The 26,625-nt window shown below is 40.8% G+C and overlaps 2 protein-coding genes across 4 annotated transcripts; both read right to left on the reverse strand.

The window, feature by feature from the left end:
* Nucleotides 1–720: 720 nt before the first annotated feature.
* On the reverse strand, nucleotides 721–17,097 carry secisbp2l (SECIS binding protein 2-like). Of its 3 annotated transcripts, none has more exons than XR_014698982.1 (18): nucleotides 11,729–12,629; nucleotides 10,534–10,861; nucleotides 10,289–10,427; nucleotides 9,446–9,669; nucleotides 8,786–8,810; nucleotides 8,498–8,610; nucleotides 8,125–8,235; nucleotides 7,881–7,991; nucleotides 7,059–7,226; nucleotides 6,814–6,955; nucleotides 6,490–6,665; nucleotides 6,223–6,355; nucleotides 5,954–6,116; nucleotides 4,801–5,021; nucleotides 4,388–4,542; nucleotides 3,928–4,147; nucleotides 2,565–3,629; nucleotides 721–1,953 (listed from the first exon to the last, which is right to left on the reverse strand). XR_014698982.1 is itself a non-coding variant. In XM_084541562.1 (18 exons), the coding sequence occupies exons 1-18, from the start codon at nucleotides 16,701–16,703 to the stop codon at nucleotides 2,992–2,994; spliced, it is 3,330 nt and encodes a 1,109-aa protein (XP_084397688.1). In that variant the 5' UTR covers nucleotides 16,704–17,097; the 3' UTR covers nucleotides 722–2,991. The 3 variants fall into 3 exon arrangements, 2 of the variants coding, with proteins under 2 accessions (XP_084397688.1, XP_084397687.1); XM_084541562.1 differs by adding an exon at nucleotides 16,683–17,097 and having other exon boundaries at nucleotides 722–3,629; nucleotides 11,729–11,970; XM_084541561.1 differs by having other exon boundaries at nucleotides 722–3,629.
* Nucleotides 17,098–17,120: 23 nt separating this feature from the next.
* Nucleotides 17,121–22,535, reverse strand: cops2 (COP9 signalosome subunit 2). Its single transcript, XM_084541563.1, has 13 exons — nucleotides 22,337–22,535; nucleotides 21,780–21,893; nucleotides 21,582–21,659; nucleotides 21,361–21,486; nucleotides 21,186–21,275; nucleotides 21,012–21,089; nucleotides 20,736–20,910; nucleotides 20,445–20,623; nucleotides 19,837–19,889; nucleotides 19,402–19,499; nucleotides 19,233–19,315; nucleotides 18,761–18,819; nucleotides 17,121–18,229 (listed from the first exon to the last, which is right to left on the reverse strand). Exons 1-13 carry the CDS (start codon nucleotides 22,388–22,390, stop codon nucleotides 18,085–18,087), a joined length of 1,332 nt encoding a protein of 443 aa, XP_084397689.1. The 5' UTR covers nucleotides 22,391–22,535; the 3' UTR covers nucleotides 17,121–18,084.
* Between the last annotated feature and the right edge of the window lie 4,090 nt (nucleotides 22,536–26,625).

Here is a 26,625-nt window from a genome sequence, read left to right on the forward strand (position 1 = left end):
CACGGTTATACACTGAGGCAGAGCCAATAGAGTGCATGAGTTCCCTATTCCTCTCCTCTAACATCAGCTGCAGCTCAGAGATGCTGTTAAAGTGCGTTATTAATCCATTACTAGTTTAGCTTGCTCCCTTAAATATGCTCTCTCCTAATTTAGGAAAATGGGATTTTAAATCATACACACTTTGTAGTGTAGAGATCTACATACATCACAATGCATATATTATTCAAATGACCTGACACGCAAGAGGAAGGGGATTTTACTGAAACATTTGCATTTCCGCTTGATTTAGATCAGAACAAGAAACCGGCTGACGACTAAGGAGTGTTTTACATACCGGACTTAATCCTGATTTAAAGATCACGGTCTTTCAACAACAAAAAAAAAAGAGGGCAGACGGCAAGAGCACTTCCACTCTTATGGTGGAACTACACGACAAATCGATGAATTCAAAGGGTTAATAACTTAATTGCAGATGGCTTGCATACTGTAAGTTGGATGTGACAATAAAGAGGTGTTTAGAAATGTTCAGCAGAGCTCTGTCCCTTCCTAGTGGTTGTTCATTAAAACTACAGTCTAGGCCTGCAATCAACAATTCATATAACCATAATTTGCTTACCATTTTATTAATTAATCATGTTTCTTCTATGAAATACAGTAAAAAAAAAAAAAAAAGCCTATATTATGTCTTACAGTTTGTTTCAATAATCCAAAACTATTAGTGAAATAGTTTCATAGTTCAGGGAGAAGGTCCGGCATCCTCTTCTTGAAAGCTGACTCAAACGATGAATCATTTATCAGACTAGTAGTAAATCAGTTTTCAGCGGATGCGCTTGGGCTCTGCGTCGGCCGCGCACACGCTGACGCAACAGCGGACAGAGAAGGAGGCATCAGTCAAAAGATTTTACTTAAACAGCTTTTTAATGATGTTAATCATCAGTCCATATAGGTTAAGAGTGATAACAGGATTATGGGGAAAACAGCCTCTAACAACGTTGCTAGTGATGTACAGTCTGGAGGAGACGCTCTTAAATATCCATATAAAGACAAAGAACACGCTGAAAAAAGTACTTCATTGAACCGTTATTTTTTTTTCTGTTTTGTTTTAGGTTGTTTTTTTTGTTGTTCACATTAGTTACAAGACCTTTACCAGTACTGTATTTACATAGTGCAAAAAAAAAAAAAAAAAAATACACACTTGTTGTCATTTAACATACTTCAAACACGTTGATGGAAGTCATAGAAACAATAAGAGCCTACACACAGCGTACCTTTAATCACACCAGAAATACTTTCATGATCCCCAGTGTGATGTTCAGCACACTCGTCATCTCCCAATCTCGGGGCTTCACATTGCATACAGCCCGACGTACTGCACTCAAACACTGCATCATTATCCACGGGCTGACATCTCACCATGATTATTAACTATCAAATACCGTTATCAAATTGGATTCCAACTGTTAAAATGTTAGAAGTATCAAATGGCTTTTTTTTTTTTATATTTTTTTTTTTAAGGACAGGATGATTGTTTTCATTTCCCCTCCAGTACAATTCAAAATCTCTTTTGTACACTTGTATTTACAAAGGTATGTGCATGACTTTGTGGGTGACTCAGGGCCACTGACGGAGCCTCGAATTGATACCGACTGGCTGGCGGAGAAACTCTCTAAAATGATTCTTTTAAATCATCTTTCACTTGATTTTCGGGGTGTTTTTCTGAACTTCATGAGTACCAGTGGACAACTACTTATCTTTATAATGTTGTAAACTACACACATAGGCCTCAGTGCTTTGCTATCTAGGAAGTACTGCCAAGTTCTGCGTCAGAACAGTTTATTTACCAAAACGTTAGGTACATATCCTTCTAGATGGATCTTGGTCATGGCGATAGAGCTGTTCAAATGGTGCTTGGAGGACTGGTGAGAGACGGCGCGAGAGCCCAGAGGACAAACACTAGAGAGAAACAAAACAGGAACACTTTTTTGTTTTGTTTTTATATGAAGCACAGACAGCATCTGGGAACTCAAGACAACTCCATTCAGATGATAACAACCCCAACTAGTTTCACACCGGGCAAGATCCATTATGACAAACCATTACATGTTGTAGTAGAACCACCTAGACAAGGTTATATTCACAAAGCGCGTTTTGCTTCTTAGAAGTTAAGTCATTTGAATCATCTGAATACAGAATGAGACACTTAGTATTTTATAAAACACTCTCTGAAGACCAACGGGTGGGGGGTGGTTTTGGTACAAAGACAGAACCCCTGACACTTTAATATTCTGTGATGAAAGCTAAATACCAACCAAGCAGTTATTTAAAAAAATGCACCTCTCTCCTTCCCTCGTGGAGCAGCGAGGTGAAAGTCAACACACATACACACGTTATTTACAAAGGTAAAGCCAATGAACACAGCAAAATGAACGCAGACACCGTGTCTGTAAAACACACACACATGCGCACGCACACACACACACACGCACACAAGCACACAAATACTTGCAGAGCTGTAAACCTTCGGCGCTCTGATTAACGTAAGATGGGAGCTGAAAGGTTCCAACCTTCTCCTATGTGAACAACACCTTTTAGCACTCGTCACTTGCTCCCACAGACTCTAGAAGAGTTCAGCTTCGGAGGAGGAAAAAAATCAAAAGCTTCCCTCTGAATTCAAGTGTTGCAGGTTATGGGCTGAAGAAGTGAGGGCATCCTTTTAAATGACAAGGTTAATGTTGGCGTCGCCGATTCCATCGGACCGTGTTAGCCGTCGTCTGCGGAGCCTGCGTGTTTTTAAGTTGGTCAATTTCTCTGTAATGCGTTGTTAATAGTCTGTGTGTAGAAGGTGGTGGGTTGGTTGGATACCTGAGATTATGTCTGGTGTCAGGGGTTAAAGACTAAAGAGGAAGGCTGCTGGTTGCTGTGAGGGGGGATGTGTGAAAGCAACAGAGGGAAGAGGGAATGAATGCAGGTCTGAAGAGAAGGGGGAGGATTTCAACCGGTGACTTTCTTAGCCTCCACTTGTTCTTTGCCCTCCGTCCTTGTCTCCGTGATGTCCACTGTATCAAGGTCCTCCTCGTCCTCACTCTGCCGTCTCTCCTCCTCGTCCTCTTCCTCGTCCTCTTCCTCCTCCTCCTCCTCCTCCTCCTCCGTACTTTCTTGGTTCTTTCCCAGATGCAGGTTTTCCAGGGTCTTGGACACCCAGGATTCAATGCGGCTGCTCAGGCTAGGCACCTCCACAGAAATAGGCTCAGGAGTATAGTCCTCCTCCTCCTCATCCTCTTCCTCTTCTTCTTCCAGCATCCCCGGGACCAGGGTGGACGTGGTGGAGGTGATGGAGGAGTTCAGCGGCCCCCTGCAGCTTCCGTCCAGCGAGCCCGTCTCTGTGCTCTGTTGAGAGGCCAACTCCAATCGGTCGTCGACTCGGACCTCGTCTCTCTCGCCGCCGCCCTGTGTCAGGGGCACCGCCCTGGACGGAGGAGCAGTGGAGCTGGGGGGGACAGCATTGGTGCTGGGGACTGCCAGGGTCTCATTTTCTCTCTGGGTGGCTGTGGAAGGCGCAGGGCGACTCGGTTCAGTCTCCACGGGCTCCAGGGCATCTGAATTCTCCATCATACTCCTCCAATTGGTCTCTGAAGACGAAATACAACGGTTATACTTCGTTTTCTCAAAGGAGCAGGACTACAGACGATGATGGAAAGTAAATCAGTACATTTACATGCTACGAAAACATAGGTGAAGCAGCTTCACCATGAGAAGTTTAATTTAAATTGTTGCTCGAAAAAAAATCATCTAATATTTTTAATGTTCGTCTCTTTTTTCTAGAGGTACAACAAATACAACAGGTACTTTTTTAGATTGAGGATAAAAAAAAAAAAATAGTAAGATGTATTAGATACTAATCAGAGAGCACGGAAGGACTGAGCTTACCATACTCCTTTTCATTGACCTCTGAGATGGGCTCAGAGAAGATGGAACAAAAGGAGATGGCTGAGGCAGCAGAGTGGTTGCGAGAATGGCCCATGTGGTGTGGGACCTTCTTGTCATTTTTCAGAGCCTCTTCTGCCTGCTCCTGCTCCAGAGCTGACACCATGTCCTTGTAGGCCTTCCGAGCCTCTTCTGTTAGAGATACTAAATGGTTGAAGAGTCCCTGAAGGAGGTGGAGAGATTTAATTTAGTCGATGACAGATAAAAAAAAACAAAAAAAAAACTAATGCTTCTAGATGCGTCTGTTAGAGGTACTTATAGTGTCTTTACTGCTCTATATTGACAATTACTGACTTTCAATTTGTTTATTCATTGATCCATTGTTAAGACAGACTACAGGGACACTGTAAAGCCTTAACATACATTTATTAAAATCAATTGACTTTAGAGGGATGTGCTTTACCTCAGCTCCGGAGTAGTTGAAAATCCCCACAACACTAACAGGCACCAGCTTGTTAACGCAGCGTCCGAGAGCTTTTCTACCCAAGGCAAACACAAACGGGATCTCCTGCTCCCGAGCCATGGCAATTACGTTGTATAAAGCTTCATCCAAACCACCTACAATGAAGAAGACAATTGGTAACTGAAATGCATCAAATCTGAGATGATAAATTAACAAAAGGTTGAAGAATACGAGTGAATGAAGCTGAACACACTGCAGTGTACAAAAACATGCTATTTCGGTGGCATCTATTGGTCTGGTAATATCTTCTAATAATAAGGGATTGTGACTTTTTTTTTTCTACTGAAGATAAATGTTAGCAGAGAGAGTGATCAAACATGTACTAATGCCGGAGACCTTATTGCAACGTTTACCTTTGGCCTGGATCTTCTCACAGTTGGGAGAGATGATGACACACTTAATCTTATGCAGCTTCATGTGCTTGGTGACCTCTCTGAGACCCATCACCAGGCGACGTTTGGATTTGGCCTTGGTCGGATCTTTCTGGTAGACTCGCTCCTGGAAGCGAACCAGTTCCTGCAAGAGCAGAGTCACGCTCTCGTCGATCTCCTTGCTCAGCACTTGGTTACAGTACCTGCAGACGGAGGAAAAGAAAAAATATATATATTTCCACCACAAATCATGCTGTCACACATTAGAGGCTTTAGATCTTAAATAAATCGTTTATTAAATGAGGACCTTGATGGTGTCACCTTGGGATTTTAAAAATAATGATGGCCGCTTTTCACTAGCTTGTGATATTTTACAGACCAAACAATTACTTGAAAAATAACCGTCAGAGCAGTCTGTGAGGCAAATAACCGTTAACTGAAGCCCTACAAGGCTCAAAATTACTCTTACTCTAAATTTACATAGCTGTTAATGACTACTAGCGTGTGTTTAAATTCCTGTCTTCAGTGTTTATGTTATTACACTTTACTATTGTCTGACCCTTTCCTGAACTGCGACAGGCCCTGCATGCTGTGAAAGCGCCGGGCCACCAGAAAGCATGCACACTCCCGGCAGCTTTGGGGTGTTAAGAATCAGTCGGAAAGTCGACACAGTGTGGTCTGAGGAACAAGTGTCCTGGCGATCACAGCTGAGGGGAGGAGCTTGGCTACAGAGGCCTTCTGGAGGCTTTAAATGCAAAATCTGTTAGAGAGTGGTAGGCTGACACAATAGGCCTACAGCAGACGGCACAGAGGGACAAAGATCTGTTTGTGACAACTGGCATACATTTTTGCTGAGAAAGGACAATGTGCTAGACATCTGTGCCATACTCTACAATTCTTTATTGTACAGTTCCGCCTTAAAAAACACCCGTTAGCTTTGGGAGTATGCTTCTCACAGCCAAGGCTCTGTGACTTCTGAGTGGGATAAATATTTGCTTTACTAAATTTTTTATTTTTTTTTTACCACACTGTGCATTTTTTCACACATTCCAGGGCCAGGGAATCCTACTAAATATCTGCTCATCTGTCATTGTTGTGTTTTTCCCCTCCATGTGGGTTAAGAGCATGTACTTACTCTCTGAAACGTCGGCTGTGGATCTTGGTGATGGCATTAGAGGCCATGGGACTCCCAATGCCAGAGCTGGCAGGAGAACCCTGGGACACCGGGGTGATGCTATACGGAGAGTTCTGACTCGCCGGGGAAAGGGATGCATCACTGGGCACGCTCAGACCATTCTCTGCGATACAGACAGCAGATCAATAATAAAAATTAGAAACTGAAGTTCTTAAGAAGCGTGGGTACAAGTTCAGCGTGTTCACTTATTAATAATGAACTGTCCTTACCTTCCTGTGAGGCAGGCTCTCGTGCAAGATCATCAGTAAAATTTAGACACTCGTCCCCGTGCTCCTCATGGCCTGCAGACTCTTGTTCTAGACTCGGCTTGCCTTTCTTCCCTTCACGTTCCTTCAAGATAATCTAGAATAAAAACAACATCAAAGACAAGTTCGTTTAGGAGATCATATGTCTCTTTTGTATAGAATGTATCCAGGGTAAATAATACATTACTCACAATACTATCAAATCATTAAATTTAATTTCAAAACATCAACCTTTTTGAGGGCCGTTGGCCGTTTGACTTTAGGGATCTCTCTCTCCTTCCCTCTCTTGATACGGGGTGCAGTGGAATCCAGGGCATTGTGTGAAGCTGAGTATTGTTGCTGATTACCCTTCAACATGGACGGCACGCTTGTAGAGCCTGTGCTGTGGAATGGAGTAGTTGTTCCAACTGGAAAGAAAGAAAAGAAAGTTAGCAAGCAGGCAGATTGGCACTGTAAGCAGAACCTCAAAAAGAAGAGTATTTAGTTGAAGTAACACAAACTGTCAATTTGTATTCATTTTAAAAGCAGCTTGTTGATGTCTGAGTTAATGAATACCTGTAAAAGACAGTGGCTTGGTATTGTTGAGTTGCCTGGCCTTCATAGCCTGCTGCTGTTTCTCCAAAGCTGCCAGCATGTCTCCCAGGTCGAGCTCAACAGAGGTTTTACTCTTCTTCCCTGCTGCTTTGGTGAATGCTTCCTGCAGGGCGAGGAAAGAAGAAGAATATGTATCATAAACGGGCTAATGATGAGGACCAGAAGGTTGTGTTTTTAATCTAAAAAAATCACCAGCAGATTTATACCTGTAGTTTCTTCTGCTCCATGCTGATTTCAGAGTACTCCTGTGCAGTGGCTAAGGCAGCAGCCAGAGCCTTCTTCCTCTGGCTCTTGGCCCTCTTGGGAACAGAAGTTGTAATGGGGATAGGTGTCTGCACAATGTTGATGGGGGAGTTTTCTGGTAGGTTATCCAGCTACGCGTAGAGACACACACAAAAAAAAAACATTTAGTAGGGTTGTAAACATCACTTAATGAGTGAGTAATTTTATTGCAAAATGTACACAGCCACCAATGTGAAACAAATTCTGAATGAAATTAGAAAAATGTGAACAATGAAAATGCAGCTGTCAGACAGAAATTTTTCCAAAATACTTTGTGTCTTTCCCTCTGTACTTTCTTCAGCCTGTGTGTCTTACAGAGTTTATCTGACCTGCACCTCTTCTGCTGTCAACATTTCATCACATACTGATCCAAGTATCCACAACAAACACAGACAGAAACAAATAAATCATGTCCGATGTGAAGTAGTAAGTTGCAGGGAGGAACAGTCAATACACGTAAAGCTACCAGCTGGTGCTAGAACCAAGATTCTTCTGGGAAAAAGCAAAACTGTACTGACAGGGATCGATGACTGCCTTTATTTAACTACGTGGGAATGCAAAGACTGAGGAATAAGTAAGTAATTACCTACCATAAAATCTTGAATCAAATCTACATTCAATGTGTTTTGAATTTCAGCGTGCAAATTGGACTGTGTATCTAGACATGCATCAAATCATTTGACGGAGAGAAAGGTACCCAACTATTAATAACAAGGACAGCCTTCAAAGACAGTTTTCTCTCTTACCAGGTTTTTGGGCAGTTTAGGTTGCGTGTGCGTCTGCACTGCAGTGGATTCTGGTTTGTTGCTGCGTTGAACAGCACCTCCAGTAGTGAGATCTGGGAACTCATCTTCATCCTAGCAAATACACATTTAAAAAAAAAAAATAAAAACATGTAAATTCAGTAAAATGAATAAATCATGAGTTTGATGATAACAGTGCTGCACTGGGAATACATTACAATGAAAATGTCAAGAAAGCAGCTCTCACCTCGAAGTAGAGGGGCTCTGGAGTGAGATCTGTGGCAGTGGCCGCTGCTGGCTGTGGTCGTTGCTCTGTCTGGTTGGGCGGGATACGCCCTGAGTAGCCACTGTGGAAATCCTGAATGATAATGAACACACAGGTGAGACAGTATCACTAGCATTCAGTTAGTTCTTAACCTGTGTATTTAGGCAGGAAATACAGCAAAAACTAGGAAGTTAATTCACACATTCAGTCAGTATGCAGTACCACAATTGTAGTATGTAGTATACTACATTTTTCTAATTTCTGACATGTAAGGCATTACTTGTATGTAAGGCAACACCAAAGTTGTTCAGGAGACAACTTTGAGTCAATGTCCGCTTAAGTGAGACAACTTTACCTGCGAGAAGTTTCTCTGCTCAGGATTCTTCCGCTGGTCTGCTCTGTGAAACTGGCCGTTTCTGTCCCCCCAGCTCTTCGGGGTAGCCTGAGACGCTACATTTACCCAGGTACCTGCGCAAAAATTGGAAATAAAATGAAATACAATAATATTGCAGAGCTTTTCTCGCTTAGTAGAAAAATATTGTCTTAAGGTGCATAATAAATGTGGCTATGGAAAAACGGTGTGAAGATGAGTAAGACGATTTTAACACTTCACTCAAAAAGAGGTGGGTAGCGTAAAACTTACCTGTCATTACACCAGCCTCCACTCCCTAAGAACACAGAAAACAGAAAAATGTTAGAGAATATAGGCACTGGTATTTGCTCTGTACCTTGAGATACATCATACGTGTTATTTCCGGTACATCTATGGAATCTCATTTTCTTGGCTTGTTTTGTCTTTGCCTCTGACAGACAGCTGATAACAAAAACAAGATAGCTGGGATATGATGTGGTTCAGTGACTCAAGGACAGTTTGTTAACTTGGAACGTCTTGTAAGCATCCTGCTACGAAGGCACTGACGTGAACACTTTCAGAAATGTGAATCAAAACAAGTGATAGGGTTGTGATTCAAACTACACCAACGAAACTACAATCTGACAATTGGCAAACACATTTCCCTACGTCTTTTCTGGTACATTTGCTCAAAAAGGCATAAGCTTATGCAGCTTTAAATTTCAGCCCTTAACCACTTCCACCAAGCCCACTATTTTATTCCCTCTTGTAACCAAATTTCACGACGTATTTTGTGTCATTCATGCATCACATTCCTGAAGCTGTAGATGCTTCATCTTTTTCTGTGCCTTTAAAATCTATCTATGGAGTACTGTCACTTCACAGATTGAAATCCTCTATATAACTGTATGTCTGCTGGATCTGGAGCAGATGACAATAAAGTCTACATACCATAGGTGCTGCTGTATTCTCTGCCGCTCGTTGTGTTACCCCGGTCGCCTGGTTGTGCTTGGGGCTACAGTAACCGCTGTCGCTGTCTATGTCCGCCTCACTGGCGCCCTGCTCGTTGTAGATTTCAGCAGGGTGGGAAGCCCGTCTTCGCTTTGTTCGGTTCTTCCACAGCAGGGGACTGACCCGCTCAGCAGCACACCGCCCCGACACCTCACCTGGGAAATCTGAGAAAGATGTAAAATTAAAAAGGTGGAATAAAAATTCTGTCATAATCATGACTAAGCAACATAAATACTCTAGATGAATTAATGGAGACTTGCTGAACCAACTTTACTTTGACAGACTGTATGATATGTTTATCATCACGTCTTAATAAAACAACGGGTGAACAGCAAAACAATTCAGCAGCAAGCCATGGACATTTTGGTCATGTGCTTTCAGAAGCCCTCATTGGTGAGACCATGAGCTGCACACATGTTAACTTATCCAACAGGAAACCCTGCATTCCAGTTCTGACAGAAGTTAAGCACAAGCATCATCAACCTGTAAGACCAGATGCTCCTATTACCAGAACTGTGTCCCGTTTCCTCACTGACAGGAAAAAGTGTTGTTTTCAAAATTAGCTAACTTTAATAAAGTCTGGAATGTGTAAAGCTTTCTTTCAGCCACAGGACAGAAGAAAATCATTGATGTTGGACAAATTCAGCTTGAGAACCTCGCCACTACTAACAAGCTTCTAAAGCTTTATGGTGAGATACGTTTTTGTAATGTTGAGAAATAGTGTATAAAGGTCTGCATGGTGAGATTTAAGTCCACTTTTAGTTATTGTAGCTGCGTTCTTACCCGTCTGCTGTGCCGCGTCCACCAACATGACAGTTTTGGTCCTACCATCAGGCCCTAAGGTGCACACCTCCTTCTGCACAGCCACACTTCTGGTTGGAGGCCGGCGACCCCTTGGAGGCTGGCACACACCCAAATGTTGCTGTAGGAGAAAGAAAAAAAGGCAGGGCGTAATCATTAAAAAGATCGAGGAAGAATACAAATTACACATTGCGTCAGCGTGACAGAATCGCAGGAATCTTATTTACCTTTGGGAGAACACTGGATCGAACCATGCCTCTCCCCCTCTGATTGGCCATTCCATATGCAGGCCCCAGAGGCAGAGATCTTTCACCGACATCTGCCGAGACAGGATTGACCACTCCAGCTTGTACGGGACCTGCATAGGCTCCAGGGAACGGCTGGTAGAAGCCCATCACAGGTGGGCATGGAGCAGGCATAATCTGGTAGTAAGCGTAGTCATTTGATACAGGAGGCTGGGGGGAAGACAAGATGGGGTAGGCCAGGTATGGACCACCAGGGGTAGGGTTAGGCTGCTGCCAGCGCAGCTCCCCTCCATTATACATAGGATGTTGCCTGTGAAGCAGCAAAGAAGCAAGAAGTTAGATTATTTCTAATATTCAACCAAAAAGAACTAAAACCAGAGATACTCCAAGCAACTTCTATAATTTTTGGACTTTGTAATCTTGGTGTAAAACCTCTCTGTTTATATTTTCTCTTAACATGATGCAGTGTCAGAAGGGCTCAAGTGCCCTACATATTATAAGAGAGGTTTTATTTAGCAAGAGAGCAGCTCGGGACAGAAGTCGAAACATGTAATGCTGCAGGGTTGTGCATGATGGTTGGTTTGTTAGGGAGTATGTACATGGTATGCACAAATGCTGATAAGGATCCAGATTACATTTTCACAGTCACCCCACTATAGCGGGCATTTCCTTGCATTCAAATAGCGGGGAAGGAAACAAAGGAACGGATGTGTGCAGGATACAGCAGATCACTCTGGACAAAGAAAGAGTCGCTGGAAACGCAGACTGTTCTTCCGTGTAAACTCCGTAAAACTGGGGAGGTTTCCATTCATAATTACGTAGCGTTACAGTACAGAGCAATCTCGAGGCTCCGACTCAATACACTGTTTAGAATCTGATCATGATCTTTTTTTTTTTGTGAAGCACAACATAAGGAACACAGTGTTCTCTTCTGATTATAATAACAGTGCAGAGTTACTCCAAAAATAGAAGTAGTAGTCCAGAAAAGAGAACATTGTTCTTGGGCTGTTCAAAACTCACCAGACCTCTAAAAAGCAATATTTCAAAGTTGACAACACTTGATGATTATCATGAAGCATACTGGTTTCATGAGCTCATGGTAAAAAGGGGTTGCAGCGAGGGACTTTTCAGTTTCGTCCATTTCAAAATGTCCCCTGCCGTGACAGAGTAACAGTACCTGTTGGGTTGGTTCTCCTGGACGAAAGGGTAGCAGGTGATGAGGTAGCTGGGTATGGGAGTGGTTTCCACCCCTCCACTGCCTCCTCCTATCCCTCCACCTCCACCCCCACCTCCTCCTCCTCCTCCTCCTCCTCCTCCTCCTCCGCCCGCCTCGCCCGATAAACTCATACTGACTAGGGATCCTTCAAGACCTTTCTTCTGCGGGATGAACGGTTCCACTTCAGGTGACAGCTTCACATCCTGCACAGAAACAAATGAGCGGCAATTACTGTCACACTGTGAACAACGGCAGCCAATTACTTGACGCATATATGACGCATTTGAGAGAGACGCAGGTCTAAGGACATATCAGCTTGGCACATTCTTGGCTTGTTGTCATTAAGCTCACTGTTTGCCTTCTCTATGTCTGCATCTAAATGGTACAACTGATTATATTAGATTTTGTTATTATTGCCTACCCCAAGCTATCAAATGGAGATAGTTGAAGGGTGTGCGCAACAAGCCATATCAACACAGTCATGAAAACCCATCTGATTTGATTTTACTGCTTGCATATAAAGTTTGGGAAGACTGCTAAGGTATTTTTCCAGTCTTTCACTCTTAAGAAAACACTGTTGAAAGTGTAACTCTGTGAGATGATCCATGTCCAGGGCTTTTTTGTTTTTGGTTTAATAACTTGAGCAGAGCCAGTGTCTAACGGAGACAGAGAAAGCGATGTACATAGACCACTCTCGCTTTCTTTGTGGTAATCATAGTTGAACAATGCATTTCCTGGTACAGTCGCAGCAGGTTTAAAGTCTTACAACAACCGGCGTCAGTAAAGTTCAAAAAGTGACATAACACACAGCTGTCAGAGTCTGTAAACAAGGGATGCAACATAAGGAAAAAACGGCTAATATAGAAAACGACCAGCTTTTTAACAATATGGTCTAGAAGAAGAAGAAGAAGTTTGGAGTTTGGTTTAGTGGGTATTTATGAACCCTTTATAATGTTAAGTGTGCACATACATATTCAGAGCTGATGCTTGCTTGTGTTGTTTATTTTCCTCAAAGTAGCCGAGAGCACCAAGGAACAAATACTGGACCTTATGACGAGACATGTATAGCAGGCTCATTTGTCAACTTAAGGACTTTTAGTTTGGGACCACTTCTAAACTCTCACGCAAAAACTGAAAAACAGCAAGACGGAAGTTTGGTACATGATATGCCACGTAGTCTTCCAACATAGGGCTGTCAAAATGAACGCGTTAACGCGGATTAATTCCATCATCGTGGTTAATCTGATTTAAAAAATTTAATGCAATTAACCCGTCTGCAGCGCAGAATGACTCTGAACGTCTCTGGCAACGCATTTCGGGCAGTTTGTCCAAGTAGAGTTACCGTCACGCGTGCGCAAATGGGCAGTTGATCCTGTACTGACAGGCAGCAGAACAAACAAAGACTGAAGACGCTAAACAGCACATTATCTTTATTGGTTGCTTCTGAAATCAGTGTAAAGCAGCAGAGTTGTAGCCCTACATCATCCCTATATTTACATGACACTGCACATCACAATGGTTATACCTTGAGGAAGAAAAGTAACCAGGTGATAAATAACCTTTGAATGTCACTGTGGCATGAAGTAGCAGACTACTTCGGCAACAAAAGGCCATTTTACATGCACAAATTATACCTAAAAGCAAAATAAATCAACCATTGAAGCAATTAAGTTAATACAATTTGGCATTTTATAACAGACAAAGGCATGATAATGGCCTATTCAAGTCATATATGCACTAACTCAATGTTTTCTTCAGGTCAGTCAGTGGTTTTATGTGTCACCAAATTTATGGTGCAAAACACAACGAGTTGTTGTAATGTAGGTAATGAGACAAGTGGCCACAGAAAAAGGCACATTGGAACAAACGCTTTGAACTGAAACATACAAGTAATTCCAAATTCAATCAGAAGCTTAAATCAATTGTTCTGTAAAGACAGAAAGCCAAGTGGGAAGTAGTGTTGCTTTCGTCAACGGAAACTATGACTAAATATTGTCGTCAACGAACCTTTATCACGTGACTAAAACGAGACGAGACGTAACGTAAATGCTGGTCATGCGACGATGACTATAATTAAATGTATAATGCAATATCGTTGACGAATAAAAACGAGACTAAATGTGGTTTACAAAATAAAAACTATGCTAAAATGTCTCTCCATTTTCTTTGACCAAAACGAGACGAGAGACGAAATGTTACAACGTTATTTTGTCTTGTTTAGTCGCGTTATTATTATTATTTTGTAGTTTTTCTGTTTCCTGTGTCCAGAGAGCCCGTTTCTCTCGCAGGCGACGTCACTTCCTCAAGCTCCACTCGCGGCATTAGTTAGAAGTAGCGTGACAGAGAAAGGGAACGATGGCCGGCCAGCCGGGGGTCTTTGGTAGAAGAAGAAGAGAAGACATTTGGAAAAACTTTAAATACATCGAAGTGGAAAATAAAACCGAATGTCTTGTGGTGAAAGATAGGGAGATAAGATAATAAGAACCTTGTTTGAAATAGGTTTGGCTAAAAGAAAATTTTGGTTTTGTCTATACTACAAGGTACTTATACTATATTGACTGGGTTAAATAGAATTGCATTACTAAAAAGAGACTAAAATACAATTTTCGTCGACTAAAACTAGACGAACATAGTCATGGATAATTCTGACTAAAATAAGACTAAAATGCTCAGACTTTTAGTTGACTGAAACTTGACTAGACTAAAAAGAGTATGAACATGACTAAAACTAGTAAAAACTAAAATGACAGCTTGACACAAAGACTAGACTAAAACTAAAATTAAAACAGGCCGCCAAAAACAACACTAGTGGGAAGGCTATGCTTGGTGGTGTACTCTTTGTGTATTAGAAAGACTTTCCACATTGCTCTACACACTTTTACCTCCAAAGTCCTTAAGTCTTTGCATAGTGAAGAAACTAAAATTATCCATTGCTACAGAATCGATCAAATTTAGTCCCAAACCTCCAAATAAATAAATAATAATGATAAAAAAAAATATATATATAGCACCCTTCTTTGTTTCCAATTTCTAAAACTGAAGGAGCTGAGGGATCCTTACTTCAAAACGTGGTGACAATGGTCTAATTTGCTATTTTGCAAATGATGAGAAGGGGTGACAGGGTTCAGGGTACAAAGACGCGCCCTCCCTTCTCTGAATCTCTGGCGGGACGTATGAATAGAGTATCAGTGAAGCAGTGGATGTCACACAAACAGCTATTGTCTCCCACTGCTACTGTTGGTGGGTGGCTCTCTCACTTTTTCCTTAGGTAATCTTTAGATCCGATCCCATCTAAAGATGCATGTTTAATGTGTAACCCTGCTCAGCTGGTTCAGTAGCTATGGCTGTGAAAACAGGGTTAGTAGTAGTAAGCCTCCATGGTCAGACTGATACGTCCACAAGGATTTGGAACTACATTAGCAGGTCTGAACTTGTGTTATAGTACAGTATAGCTGATAGGGTGTTGTTATAGGATTAAGTTTGAGAGGATAAAGTAGGAACAGTACTACAAGATAAGCTAATTATCCGTCAGGCCATGGCATGGAGGTGTCGGCGCACTCGTGGTGAATCTTGAACTCCAGCTATTTAAAATGCAAGGGAAGTCAAAGAGGGTTGTTACATCTCTTGACTCTGCCATGGGCGTCTTTGTATATCTGTGCGTTAGCGAGATGGTGAGTGAGAATAGCTGCAATTGTGATAGAAAAAAAAAAGGCAGTGAGGTCAGACCCAGATGTGCATCCATTGGTGATGACAGAACTGGGATTAGACTGGGGTCCACTGATCTCACAAGCCTCTGTTTGTGTAAGCATCTATTCCCACACCAGTTGCTTTTCACATACACTAATCAGACAGAATCTGAGTTTGTCCCGAAAAGCAGGGCGGGATGTGTAGAAAGTGGCATGTGCATTGAAGCGTTTAACAGGTTACACATTAATGAGGGCAGAAACTGATTACACATTGTCAGCTGCGAGGCAGGAAAGCTGACATTTGGCTCGAGAAAATAACACCGTTGTTTTAGGTAACCGGTTCAAGCACTGGGCAGAGAAAAAAAAAAAAAAGCACCAGGAAACCAAACCCTACCAAACAAAACTTTCTGCATAGCTGACAGTCTCACTGGAATGACATACATGCAGAAGAACCAGACATTCCTCTAGTGACGATCTACGAAACCTCTCCGCCTCCTGACGATAACAACACTCATGCACACATTCCTCCCTGATCGAAAGCTTTCGATGAAGTCTGATTCTCCAAATTGTGGCACAAAAATAAATAAAAAAATCACAAAATCAAACGCACTGCCACAGTTTACCTGCCGCTCAGCTGACGCTCTGATTAAAATGACAGACGCCGTCAAATGACAGCTGAGATGTTTAAGTTAGCTTCAGCTAGCTAGCCGGGCTAACGTTTAACCGAGGCTGTCTTTTATTTGGACTCAGCTCAGCTTAAAATTAATCCAAATCATTTTGACAGTTTCACCAAAAACACAAGCAGTGAAATAAAAGAAAATAAATGCCTTAAACGCTACCTTTTTTCTTTTTTCTTTTTTTAAAAAAAGGCGTTAGTAACCGTTAGCTGGTTTAACGTTAGCATGCTAGCCAAATAGGATAACTGCCATTCTTGCTCTGTTCTATGACCAACACAAAAAAAATATCGCGGTGTTGTTGTGGATAATGGCCGAAACAGCTCATTTAAACCACCAATAAGCTACACTACTATTTGTAAATACAATAACGGAATAGCCGGATTATGAATAACATTTAAAAAAAAAAAAAGAAAAAAAAGCGTCCGATTTTGGGCCTCGGCATTGTAAACTAACGTTATGTCCCATATCCACAGGCTAAAGCGTTAGCCAAAAAAAAAAAAAAAATCCCAACAACAACAACAACAGAATTAAAAACGTTAAAATAAACTGTACCTTATTGTCACTAGCGTCCATGTCAGTCACCGACGCCGCCACGGACAGTCATTGACCACAATGTGGACGTCAGGATGCGGGTCTTTTTAATTTCTTCATTGTAAAAAAACAATCACTAAAGGTTTAGACTGACTCACACCCAGTTCAACTAACTAGAGCCCACCGTTAACTGTTGCTGGACGCTGCTGCGTCAGCTAGCTGCGCTCTCCACAGACTAGCTAGTAGCTGTGTGCCTGGACTGGAGGAGGCGAGGAGCAGAGGAGCAGAGACTGCTGTCACTGTGGAAATGGGAGTCACCTGGAACGGAAGCCGCCGAGGCCCAGAAAAGTTTGCAGTGCGTCATGAGCGCACACAAATAACTCCTCTGAGAGAGATTACAATCAAGTAAAACACATACAGTCACACTCGCCAGTTCATTAGGTACACTAGGGAAGACGAAGACATTATATTGTAACAGTCCGCCATTAAATCTTAGCTGCATGAAGGCCATAGCATTCAGCATTTGTTTAAAATAAGTTGGACAAAGCTGTTGACTCATTTGAGTTTACATTTTGGAGGCTGTGGTTTGTAGTAGTATTCTATTGTGTTATACCAAGACGTGTTTCTATTATTTTGACAATCCAGTATTAGTCAGTGGGTTAGGCTACATTCTTCAACACGGTCATACGGTTGAAATACCACATTTCAGTGGTAATGAGGATTTAGTGCAGGACTCTTACATTAGACTGTATTAGTTTTCACAAATGTACCTTACACTAAAATGTATTCTAACCCTAAATATATTTATATAATATATAATGTATTTTGTAAATGTCTTATATAGGCCATATCCCACGTGCATTACTTGTATTATATATGTATTTTTATATTGTCTTCCTTGTTGTGGCTTCCACTGTGGGTCTGAGAGAAACACTATTTCAATCATCTGTGTTTACCGTACATATAGCAGAGCTGACAATCACTTTGACCTGTTGAGTGAGTGTCTCATTTAAAAACATTTATTTCTAAGGCAGCTGAATCCTTTTAGTGCAGAGAGAAATCCTTTTATTACCACCAGGCAACAGTATACATTAAAATACTGTGTACACACTTTCATACACATTTGGACTCTTTTTGTATTTTTTCTTTTTTTTTTTTTCAAACAACCGAAGCGTTTGTGTGTTGCACATGGAAGGATCTGCCAATCAAGTACATGAAAAACAAAAATAAGTGTGATTTCCTCTCATCGGGACAAAACAACACACTTTGAACACGTTCTTGGAGCCTTCTTGAAATCGATGCATTCCCAAAACCTGTGCGGTGCATCTTTGTCTCAGAGGATATACTTGAAGAAGCACAGTAGCATACTTTGATGGATGTATTCAAACATGCCATTTTCCTTGTCTCTTGATTTTACATGCCATCATGTGAGCTTGCTAACAATGGCTTGGTTGAGAGAGTTCAGCTGATTTGTCCATTTGTCTAAAGCCGTGTAGCGAGCCCCTCCTCTTTTCTGGTAGTCCAGTTCTAAGAGCTGGTTGACCTGGTCAATTCGTCCATGGATTGTGCTATGAAATAAACGAAAGCAAAAAAATTATTAAACTCAGTGAGGGCGAATTTTAAGACGTAGTTCAGTCAGGTTCCCAATTCAATGCTTTTCAGTTACTAGTCTTCCTATAGATCTGTTCATTAGCATTATGCAGTAAAGACAAAAAGGGAATAGGAGGCATTATTAAAAGTGAAATCACAAAAGTTAGTTTTCTTAAAAATAGCAGATTGTAGAAAAAAATATGAATACTTTTGCCTATTTCCACTTTCTTGTGCAAGAGAAAGTGCAAAAGAAGTTACTGTAATCTGTTGATTCCGTTTCCTACCAGTTCAATTACGTCAGTAAACCAGTCGAGCTGGGATATGAGGCCGTAAATAGCAGATCACAATAACAATGTGACCATCAATTGAGTGCAAGATACAACAGAAACTACTAATCCCCAACACCTGACGTACTTAAAGGCCTAAGGATGCAAACTATGAGGAACTATAACTACTTACAGGAAGGAAGCTATTTTTTTGTTCAAAATGCAAAAGAGGGAGTGACATACTTGTCCAAGATGCACTGCACCAGCAAACTCTCCACGTCGCACACGTCGATGTTCAGCTCCTGAAACACATGGGAAAAGAAGAAACGACTCACTGTCACGTCTGTAAATACAGTATCTGTGTCAGCTGAGATTTAATTTAAAAGAAATTCAATACACTGCAAATATTTGATAAGATATGTTGCAATCTAGATTAATAATCTAACAATTATGTTCATCATTCTTTTATAATAATCAATAAACTGTGTTGATGCTAGATCTGTTTTATTTACTTTGCTAAATCAGATTTTGTGTAACACCTGCGTCCACAGAATTAATTATGTTTGTGCTTTTACTCCAATTATACCATTTACACAGATATGCTGGGTATGCTTTTCAGTTGGCAGTTAAAAGTGTAAATAATACTTTTCAAATTGTCCACATAGATAGACATCAACATCTGTGTATAGCACACGTTTTGACCACATGATCTTACCTTGGAAATGAAAGGGATGTGTATTCTCGTGTACGGTTTGATGAGTTTGATAAGTACTTGAGTTCTAATGTTCCTCAGGAGCTCTGCAACACAGCAACACATAATCAGCTACACTTAAAAATCACTGGTTTTCCAACACATGAAGAATGAAGTCACGTTTACTACTCACCCTCTATGTGCTCTCTAATAAATGGGTCGTCCATTATGTTACTGTGATTTGTTTTCAAGATTTTCTCAAATTCAGTGATGTCATTGTTCTGGTAGGCGCTGAAAGGCAAAACAGTCACTGTTATTTTTCATGATATACATTGTCTCTCCGTGACCCATACAAAAAACTCTCATCCTGATCCCGTCAAACACATTTCAAAATATTACACTTTCATGTCAACACTATTCTTTTTACAGTTTTGGGTGTGTTTTCTTAGTTTCTTGTTTAATGTAACAAAATGTTTAAATATATGTGCATGGGACCTAAGCAATTAGAGACAGAGACTGTTATTTATGTCAATACAAGGACAAAAGAGAGCAAACACGGAAGCAGCAGACGAGCAAAAGTTGACAAATTACAAATGCATATTTTCTTTTTAAATAAATGCACCCTTACCTTACTAAGTTTGTCATCGCTAGGATCTCCGGGTCATTTTTGTATGGTTTGGCCTTTGGAAAAAGTATGAGAAGTTAAAGTCCTGAAACTTAAGTAAATATTCACTGATTAAACTCAAAAAATTCTTTTAGGAAATCCTTCTGACTACACATATTTGAACTGTGCTTTATCAAAAATTCAAACTGTACAAAATTATGTGGAAACCTGCTGGTCTGTGTCGTTTTTTATTTTTCTGCTTTATATTCTTACGTGTGCTTTCACACCTACACTTATATTTTATTGTTACAACGTTATGTTTAACCTTTACTTATTCTGCCGAGCCCTTAACACAATCACAAAAAGTTTTGTGACATCATACAAAGACCTATTCACCCGACAGTTTCTTTCAAAGACTCGTCATTGAACTGCTTGGTTACATAATATATTGTATATTGGTAGAGAAGTCTTATCGGCCTGTGGATAATGTGTCAACATTGCTCCAGGAAGCAATTGCAAGTGGACTTGCTCCTTGTTTCAAAACAACAAACAGGGTGTGAAAGCACCCTTAGATACTAATACACTAGATAAAAGCACATACGTACTTATAACCGTAACAATAACTGTCATACCTCTTGAGAGTCAAAGGGGTTTATTCCTGACTTCATCAGCATGTTTGCTAAGACCAGGTACTTCAGGCATGTCGTCCTTCTTGGGCTTCCAGACTCATCGTAGTTTTTAAAGGCCTCAAAGAAGTCTGTGTGAGCTTTCTCAAACTCACCCTCCCTCAGATGCATCTTCCCACCACACTCTGGCCAAAACCAAACGAGCACAGGTCATTCAGCAAACAGTTCTGACAATACGAAGTGTGACAGTCACACGCAAAACTAAGTTCTGCAAATGAATGAGCTGCACTATCATACCTCTGATAACTCCCATTATGAGCGGGTGAGGAATGGCAGATTTAATATGAAGTGACTGCTCATACAAGGCTTTCAGTTTCTTGTTATTTTTTTGTGCTGTGTACATCTGGATCTCCAGAGCATAGATCTCCAACAGTTGTGTGCCTTTCTTCAAGTCATCCTCTCCATCATCTGTCTATAGTTGACATAAAATTAAATAACCAATTATTTAATAGTGACTTCAGTCAAAAAAATACTTCTAATACTTATAAAATACTTATTAAAAGGAAGAATTACTTGACATGATTGGTGGAGTTGCCTGAGGATCTTCTGCAGTTTCCCATATTCTTCTCTCTCCAAATACAGCTTCCCCAACTGTGGAAAATAAACAAAAAACATATCTGTGCATCTGTTTTACTGGGAATTGATTATGTAAGACAATCTGGAATCAGTTAAGTTTTTTTTGTATACCTTTGTGTTAGTTTTAAACCACAGTCTGTCATTTTTTGCATCTTTCAAAGCCTCCAACGTAGTTTCGTAGAACTCCTGCAGCAAGTCCATCTAGCAACACAGGCAGTGCATGTCAGTAAGACGCAGCTTAAAACACCCGGCACTGCAAGTTTCACCTCATGCTATTTGTCCATACCTGTTTGGAGGTAGAGATATAGTCCAGTATGGAGTTGATGGACTTCTCTGAGTAGTTCCTGGTGACAGCACTTCTGATGTATGTGAGGAGCTGCTTGTACCTGTTCATCATCTCTGGAAAGTTGGTCTACACGGGTGAGAAATACAGAAATCCGCTCTTAAATAAGCCATATCAAGTGGGAAGTAAACAAATGGTGTATGATAAAGTGATACATAGCATACCAGCTTGAAGTTGATTTTGATCATCTGTTTGAGTGCTTTGAACCCCCATTCACCTTTCTCTCCTTCTAGTTCCAATACCTGACCACAAAAAAACAAATAAAAAAAAAATCAAGAGATGATGACAAATACTGCGCTTTCTAATAACACACACTCGAAGAACAACAGAGAACAGATTGTTTTCATGGAGAACGACTCCACCTTCTGGAAACTGCTAAGTGCTGCTTTGGGATCGTCCTCCTTCAAGGCTTTGGAGTTGTAGTACTGGTTCTCCAGGTCCACGTTTGGCTCCGAATTACTATCTTCTGAGTATTCCTAAATGTAAGCACATACACATGTCAAAGTCCAATTCACAAAACCCAGTTCAAACTTAAAAGTTTAACAGAAACTCGCAGCTCGCTAACACAAAGCTAAGCATATTATTCTGCAAATACGAGCTAACGTAAAGTTAGCCAATGTCACAGACGCTAACTAGCCCGTTGGTTTGCCCGTTGGTTAATTTAGACGGCAACCGAGCCCATACACATAAGGCTAGCCATCCGATGTGTTTGGTGATTATTACTATTAGCCGCATGCATAGTAGCTACAAGCCAGCTAGGAAGCTAACGTTATTCATCCGCTGTCAGCTTGATATTAGCCAACATGCTAACTAAACAGCTAACGTTAGCTAGCGCGTACAGTCGCTACTCCACTATTAGCGCTCTACGGACAAACGGCTGAAAGTCACAAGCAAACTAAGTGATTGCATTCGCAAATACCAGGTCGTAATCTTCTTCATCGTCGCACATAAAATCGTCCTCCATGTCAGACATCTTGGTGATATTCCTTATTCTTGGTCGGAGACAGACAGCAGCCTTGGCCTGTGGTGTGTTTTGCAGCGGTGAGGTGGTGGAGTCCGGGCGGTGAGAAGACGCAGGGACGTATTTCCGTCCATAGATGGCGCTGTTGGACCGCGTCTGGTGCACGAATACCATTACACTGTAGAGAAAGGGTTTAGGAGCTGCAGCCCTCTGGATGTGTGGACATGGCATGGCTGTAAAATGGATTATTTTTAACAATGTACTGGAGTACCATAATATGCATTATTTTTTTATTTTTTTTACTAATTTAACATTTATGAATGTCTCAGTAGTGTTACCTTCATGATTCAAACATCAGCTTTGAACGCATTAATTGTTTTTTTAGTTTACAACATAAAATACAACCAATGAATCCACCAACAACACTAAAAATCTTTATTTAGCATTAAATATGCTACCATTGTCCACTGTGCTGCATAATAAGAACAGAATACATAATACAGAATACATAATTGTATTTTGTATCTTGCTCTGTTTCTGTTTTTTTGCACCTTAAAATGTCTGTTCTTGCACGTTAAGCTGCTCGCCTGTGCCTTAAATTGCCCCCCGGGGACAAATAAAGTTTTCTGAACTGAATCTGAATCTGAGTCTTACATTTTGATGATGCGTCTGTATTTTTTATTTATTTTTTTAAATTGATTTTAAATGTTCAATATAGATTTTATAATAACACCATTACTTCAAACTCTATTTTAGAAATATATACTGTAGGTAGAAATAGTTACACACAAATAGGTAGAAATATATAGCTGGGGAAGATGACGATGTAAAGTTCTAAACATATTCTTATGCATATTTACTAGTGAAGGCAGTATTCATGGCTCTTATTTTATCAGCAAAATGTAATCCAAGTAAGCAAAACAAGTACTAATTTTGTTACATTATTCTTGATGCACAACATTTAATTACATGTGATTCTAGCTGATCATATTTTACAAGGTGATTATATGTTTTGCATGTTTTTTTTAAAAACTGTAGTAACTAGAATATCTGTTCAATAAAGAAAGGTATTAGTCACTGTGACATGTACTATACGTATAAAGTAGCAGAAATAGTAAAAGCACAAAGACCTGCACAGTGTACTTGTACTTGACAAGTAAACATACGTAATTCCAAAATTTCATCAGACTTCCATCAGATTAATGTCAACTGGATTTCGTGACTCCTCAAAATTCGTGGCTGCCGCACGGAGAAACCGCTGGCAGCGCCGCATCCCTCTCCAGCCTCTCTGCCTCACTCCAGGGGGCGGTCATTCCAAACCCTGTGCGAGACTTTATGACTAAGAGAGATTAAGTTCCTGTTCCGAAAATTTACGCAACCCGCTTGTGTGTCATCAAGTTATGTGTCATAAGTTTATTTTAAAAAAAAAAGTCATGAGTGTGGGCGAAAAACTCCAGTCCATCATCCTACACAGTCAGTTTGGCAATAATATTTATAATATCCAGACATGAATCACTAACACCAATACTAGAGGGAAGAACGTATTTGAAGCCATATAACTTTTAAAGCATTAAGAATGTCCTGAGTAATATTATATGTGTGAGTGTGTGTGTATAAATGTGTCATAGAGACTACTCCATCCTTAGTCATATTATTTGCAATATTATCTTTAGAGTTCTTGCATTTTGTATTTTTTATATATATAATATCATGCTTCAGCTGTCTACTGGTTTCACATAAAAGCAAAATTATTGTTATTCCTCTGGTCTGGTGACTTTTGTGTGAAGTGTGAGTTCATTGTAGTGACTGGATACAGTCTGTGCACACCCATTTGTTGCATGCGTGAGTTGCATCATTCTAGCTGCAGTTGTGTGTGTGTGTGTGTAGTGTCTGTCAGCATTTCATTAATTGCACTGGGTTAGCATCAACACAAAGGCTTAAAGAATAAGCAGCGCTCTTCTGCTGGAATCAACAATGCCAGAAACGCTGCTGGCCTGAGACAAAAGACACATGGGTGCTAATACACCCTGATTTGTCATCACAACGCCCACACAGCCTCCCAAATTATATAGCATTAGGCTTCTTCACATACCTGAAATACACCGTTATCACCACAGACTGACTGATGTCTTACCAGACTGACAATCTCTATGGAGACCATTTTCCAACTGTATTTAAAGGGTAAAAAAAGATCTTATAGTCTAAGTTACAATCAGTCTACATCTCAGGAACCAAAGTGCCAAGGAGTATTTGTTATCTGACTGAGTCAAGGGGATGGTGTGATAAACACAAGTTCACCATGTTTAACCTTGCAGTGTAAATCTACTAACCTTATTTAGAGCTCCAAAAGTGTGGTATCAAGCCTTGTAAACACTTCAGAACAGACTTTCTTCTTTCGGATAATTGTTGACGATTCGCTTGATGAAATTAGCACAGTGATATTATTCTCTTGGCGTTAATGTATACACTGGGCTTTATAAGCCGTTTAATTTTTGGTTGCCAAAAACAGTTTTATGCTGAACCTAACAACCTTAACAGAGTTCATATAATCTAGTTTCTGACAGTTCATTAAACATGAGACAAGAATCTTCCATATATCTCCAGCATGGCATCTGATACCAAAAGCCTGTGCATCTCTCTCAGCAGGCGGCCTCCTTGTATACTCTGCACAATGGCTCTCACACTAGAGCGCTCACAGGAGGGTGCCTACCCTTGCTTTCCTGCGGCCAGCTCCCTTGTAGATCATTACTCATACATTAACACAAATGCACACGCAGTCACACCCACAGAACCTGCAGACTTGCCAACCTTGTAGAAAATATCCTTAGGCTATCATAGCTGCTCTCGCTTCCCCACTTGTGCAAGATGCGTGACTAGCCAGTTTGTTTTTCTCTTTTTTTTTGTTGCTGTTTTCATTTTTACAAGGTATGTAGAAGCGTGTCTCAATTTTATGCAACAACTTCCATCATGTGGGGCTGTATTTTCAGATGAAATCCAAGTTCCAAAGGCTGTAACAAGCCCTGCAGCCGAGTCCACACGCACCCCTTCTGCATCACACGCTAGCATATTGTGGTATGTGCTTGGAGTGGGGTATGTGGGTTTGCGTTTGAGAGCGCTGGAATATCTGGGGAGTTTGTGTGTCTTATGCATGTACAGAGGTTAGAAATATACATAAGTAGTAAATACTTTCATTCCAATTTGAGGACGGCTCGTGATATGAGACAGTACTGAAGACAAACCAATGCCCATGGTGGGACTGGACTTCTGGGCAGTTTTAGACAAAACTGAGCCTGACAGGATTTAATTAGACTGAACTCATCTGGGCCACATATGTAGGTTTGGGTTTAGTACCCAACATGTTGATAGTGGTTTAAATTAAACCTTTGCAGTAAATGTGCTGGACTATTTCTTGCCCAGTTGCACTGGGATAACAACATCAATTTACAGCAAATATGTGTGTTTTTATTATCTTAAGCTCCCCCTTTAGAGGTGACTCCGCAACCAGCAATCAACAAAATTACAACAAATGAGTGTCTTATTGACATTTAAAATGCTCAGTTACTACTTTTGTAAAAGCAAAGGAAGTTGTTAAATGTTTATTGTTTTTTCATTACTGCAAACATACCACAAAGTCAAGCCAGTTAAAGTTTTCCATGCAGCAACAGAGAGCAACAGAATATCCCACCCACACTCACTGATGTGACTTTCACCCCAGCAGTGAGATGGCAGACTAACAGCTCAAAGCTGCCCTGTTTTCATTATTCTCTTCTGCAAATGAAAATAAAAACAGATGTGGCTCAAAAGCTGGACCAGCTTGTAGGTCGGGTCCTGGATGCAGAGTGCACAGTGGGACTTTGTAAAATACCCATCTCTTTTCGTCTTCTCCTTTGTCCTCCTCTGTTGACTTCAAGTCCTCTCTTTCCCTTTTTTTGCACTCAATCCTGTGACTTTAGTTTAGAAAATCTAACCAGGAGATGGGGTATATTTAGACACCCTTACATATTTTAAATGCCAAGGCTGTGGTTGTGGGATTGGAGGTTTCCAACTTCATATTTATGCAAAGCAACACAATCCCATTTAGTAGAATTGTGACAGAAGAGGCATGACCCTTCAGATGTTTTTATTAACGTTTGTCAGTGTCAGTTCATTAGGCGGGCCACATGCTGGTATATACAGAATCTGCGCATAACAATGATCTTAACTTCTGTTGCCACAGTGCTAAATCATCAGAGCAAGCTGAGTGATTT

Source organism: Chelon labrosus (assembly GCF_963514085.1).
Source record: "Chelon labrosus genome assembly, chromosome: 3".
In the NCBI taxonomy this organism is placed as follows: Eukaryota; Metazoa; Chordata; class Actinopteri; order Mugiliformes; family Mugilidae; genus Chelon; species Chelon labrosus.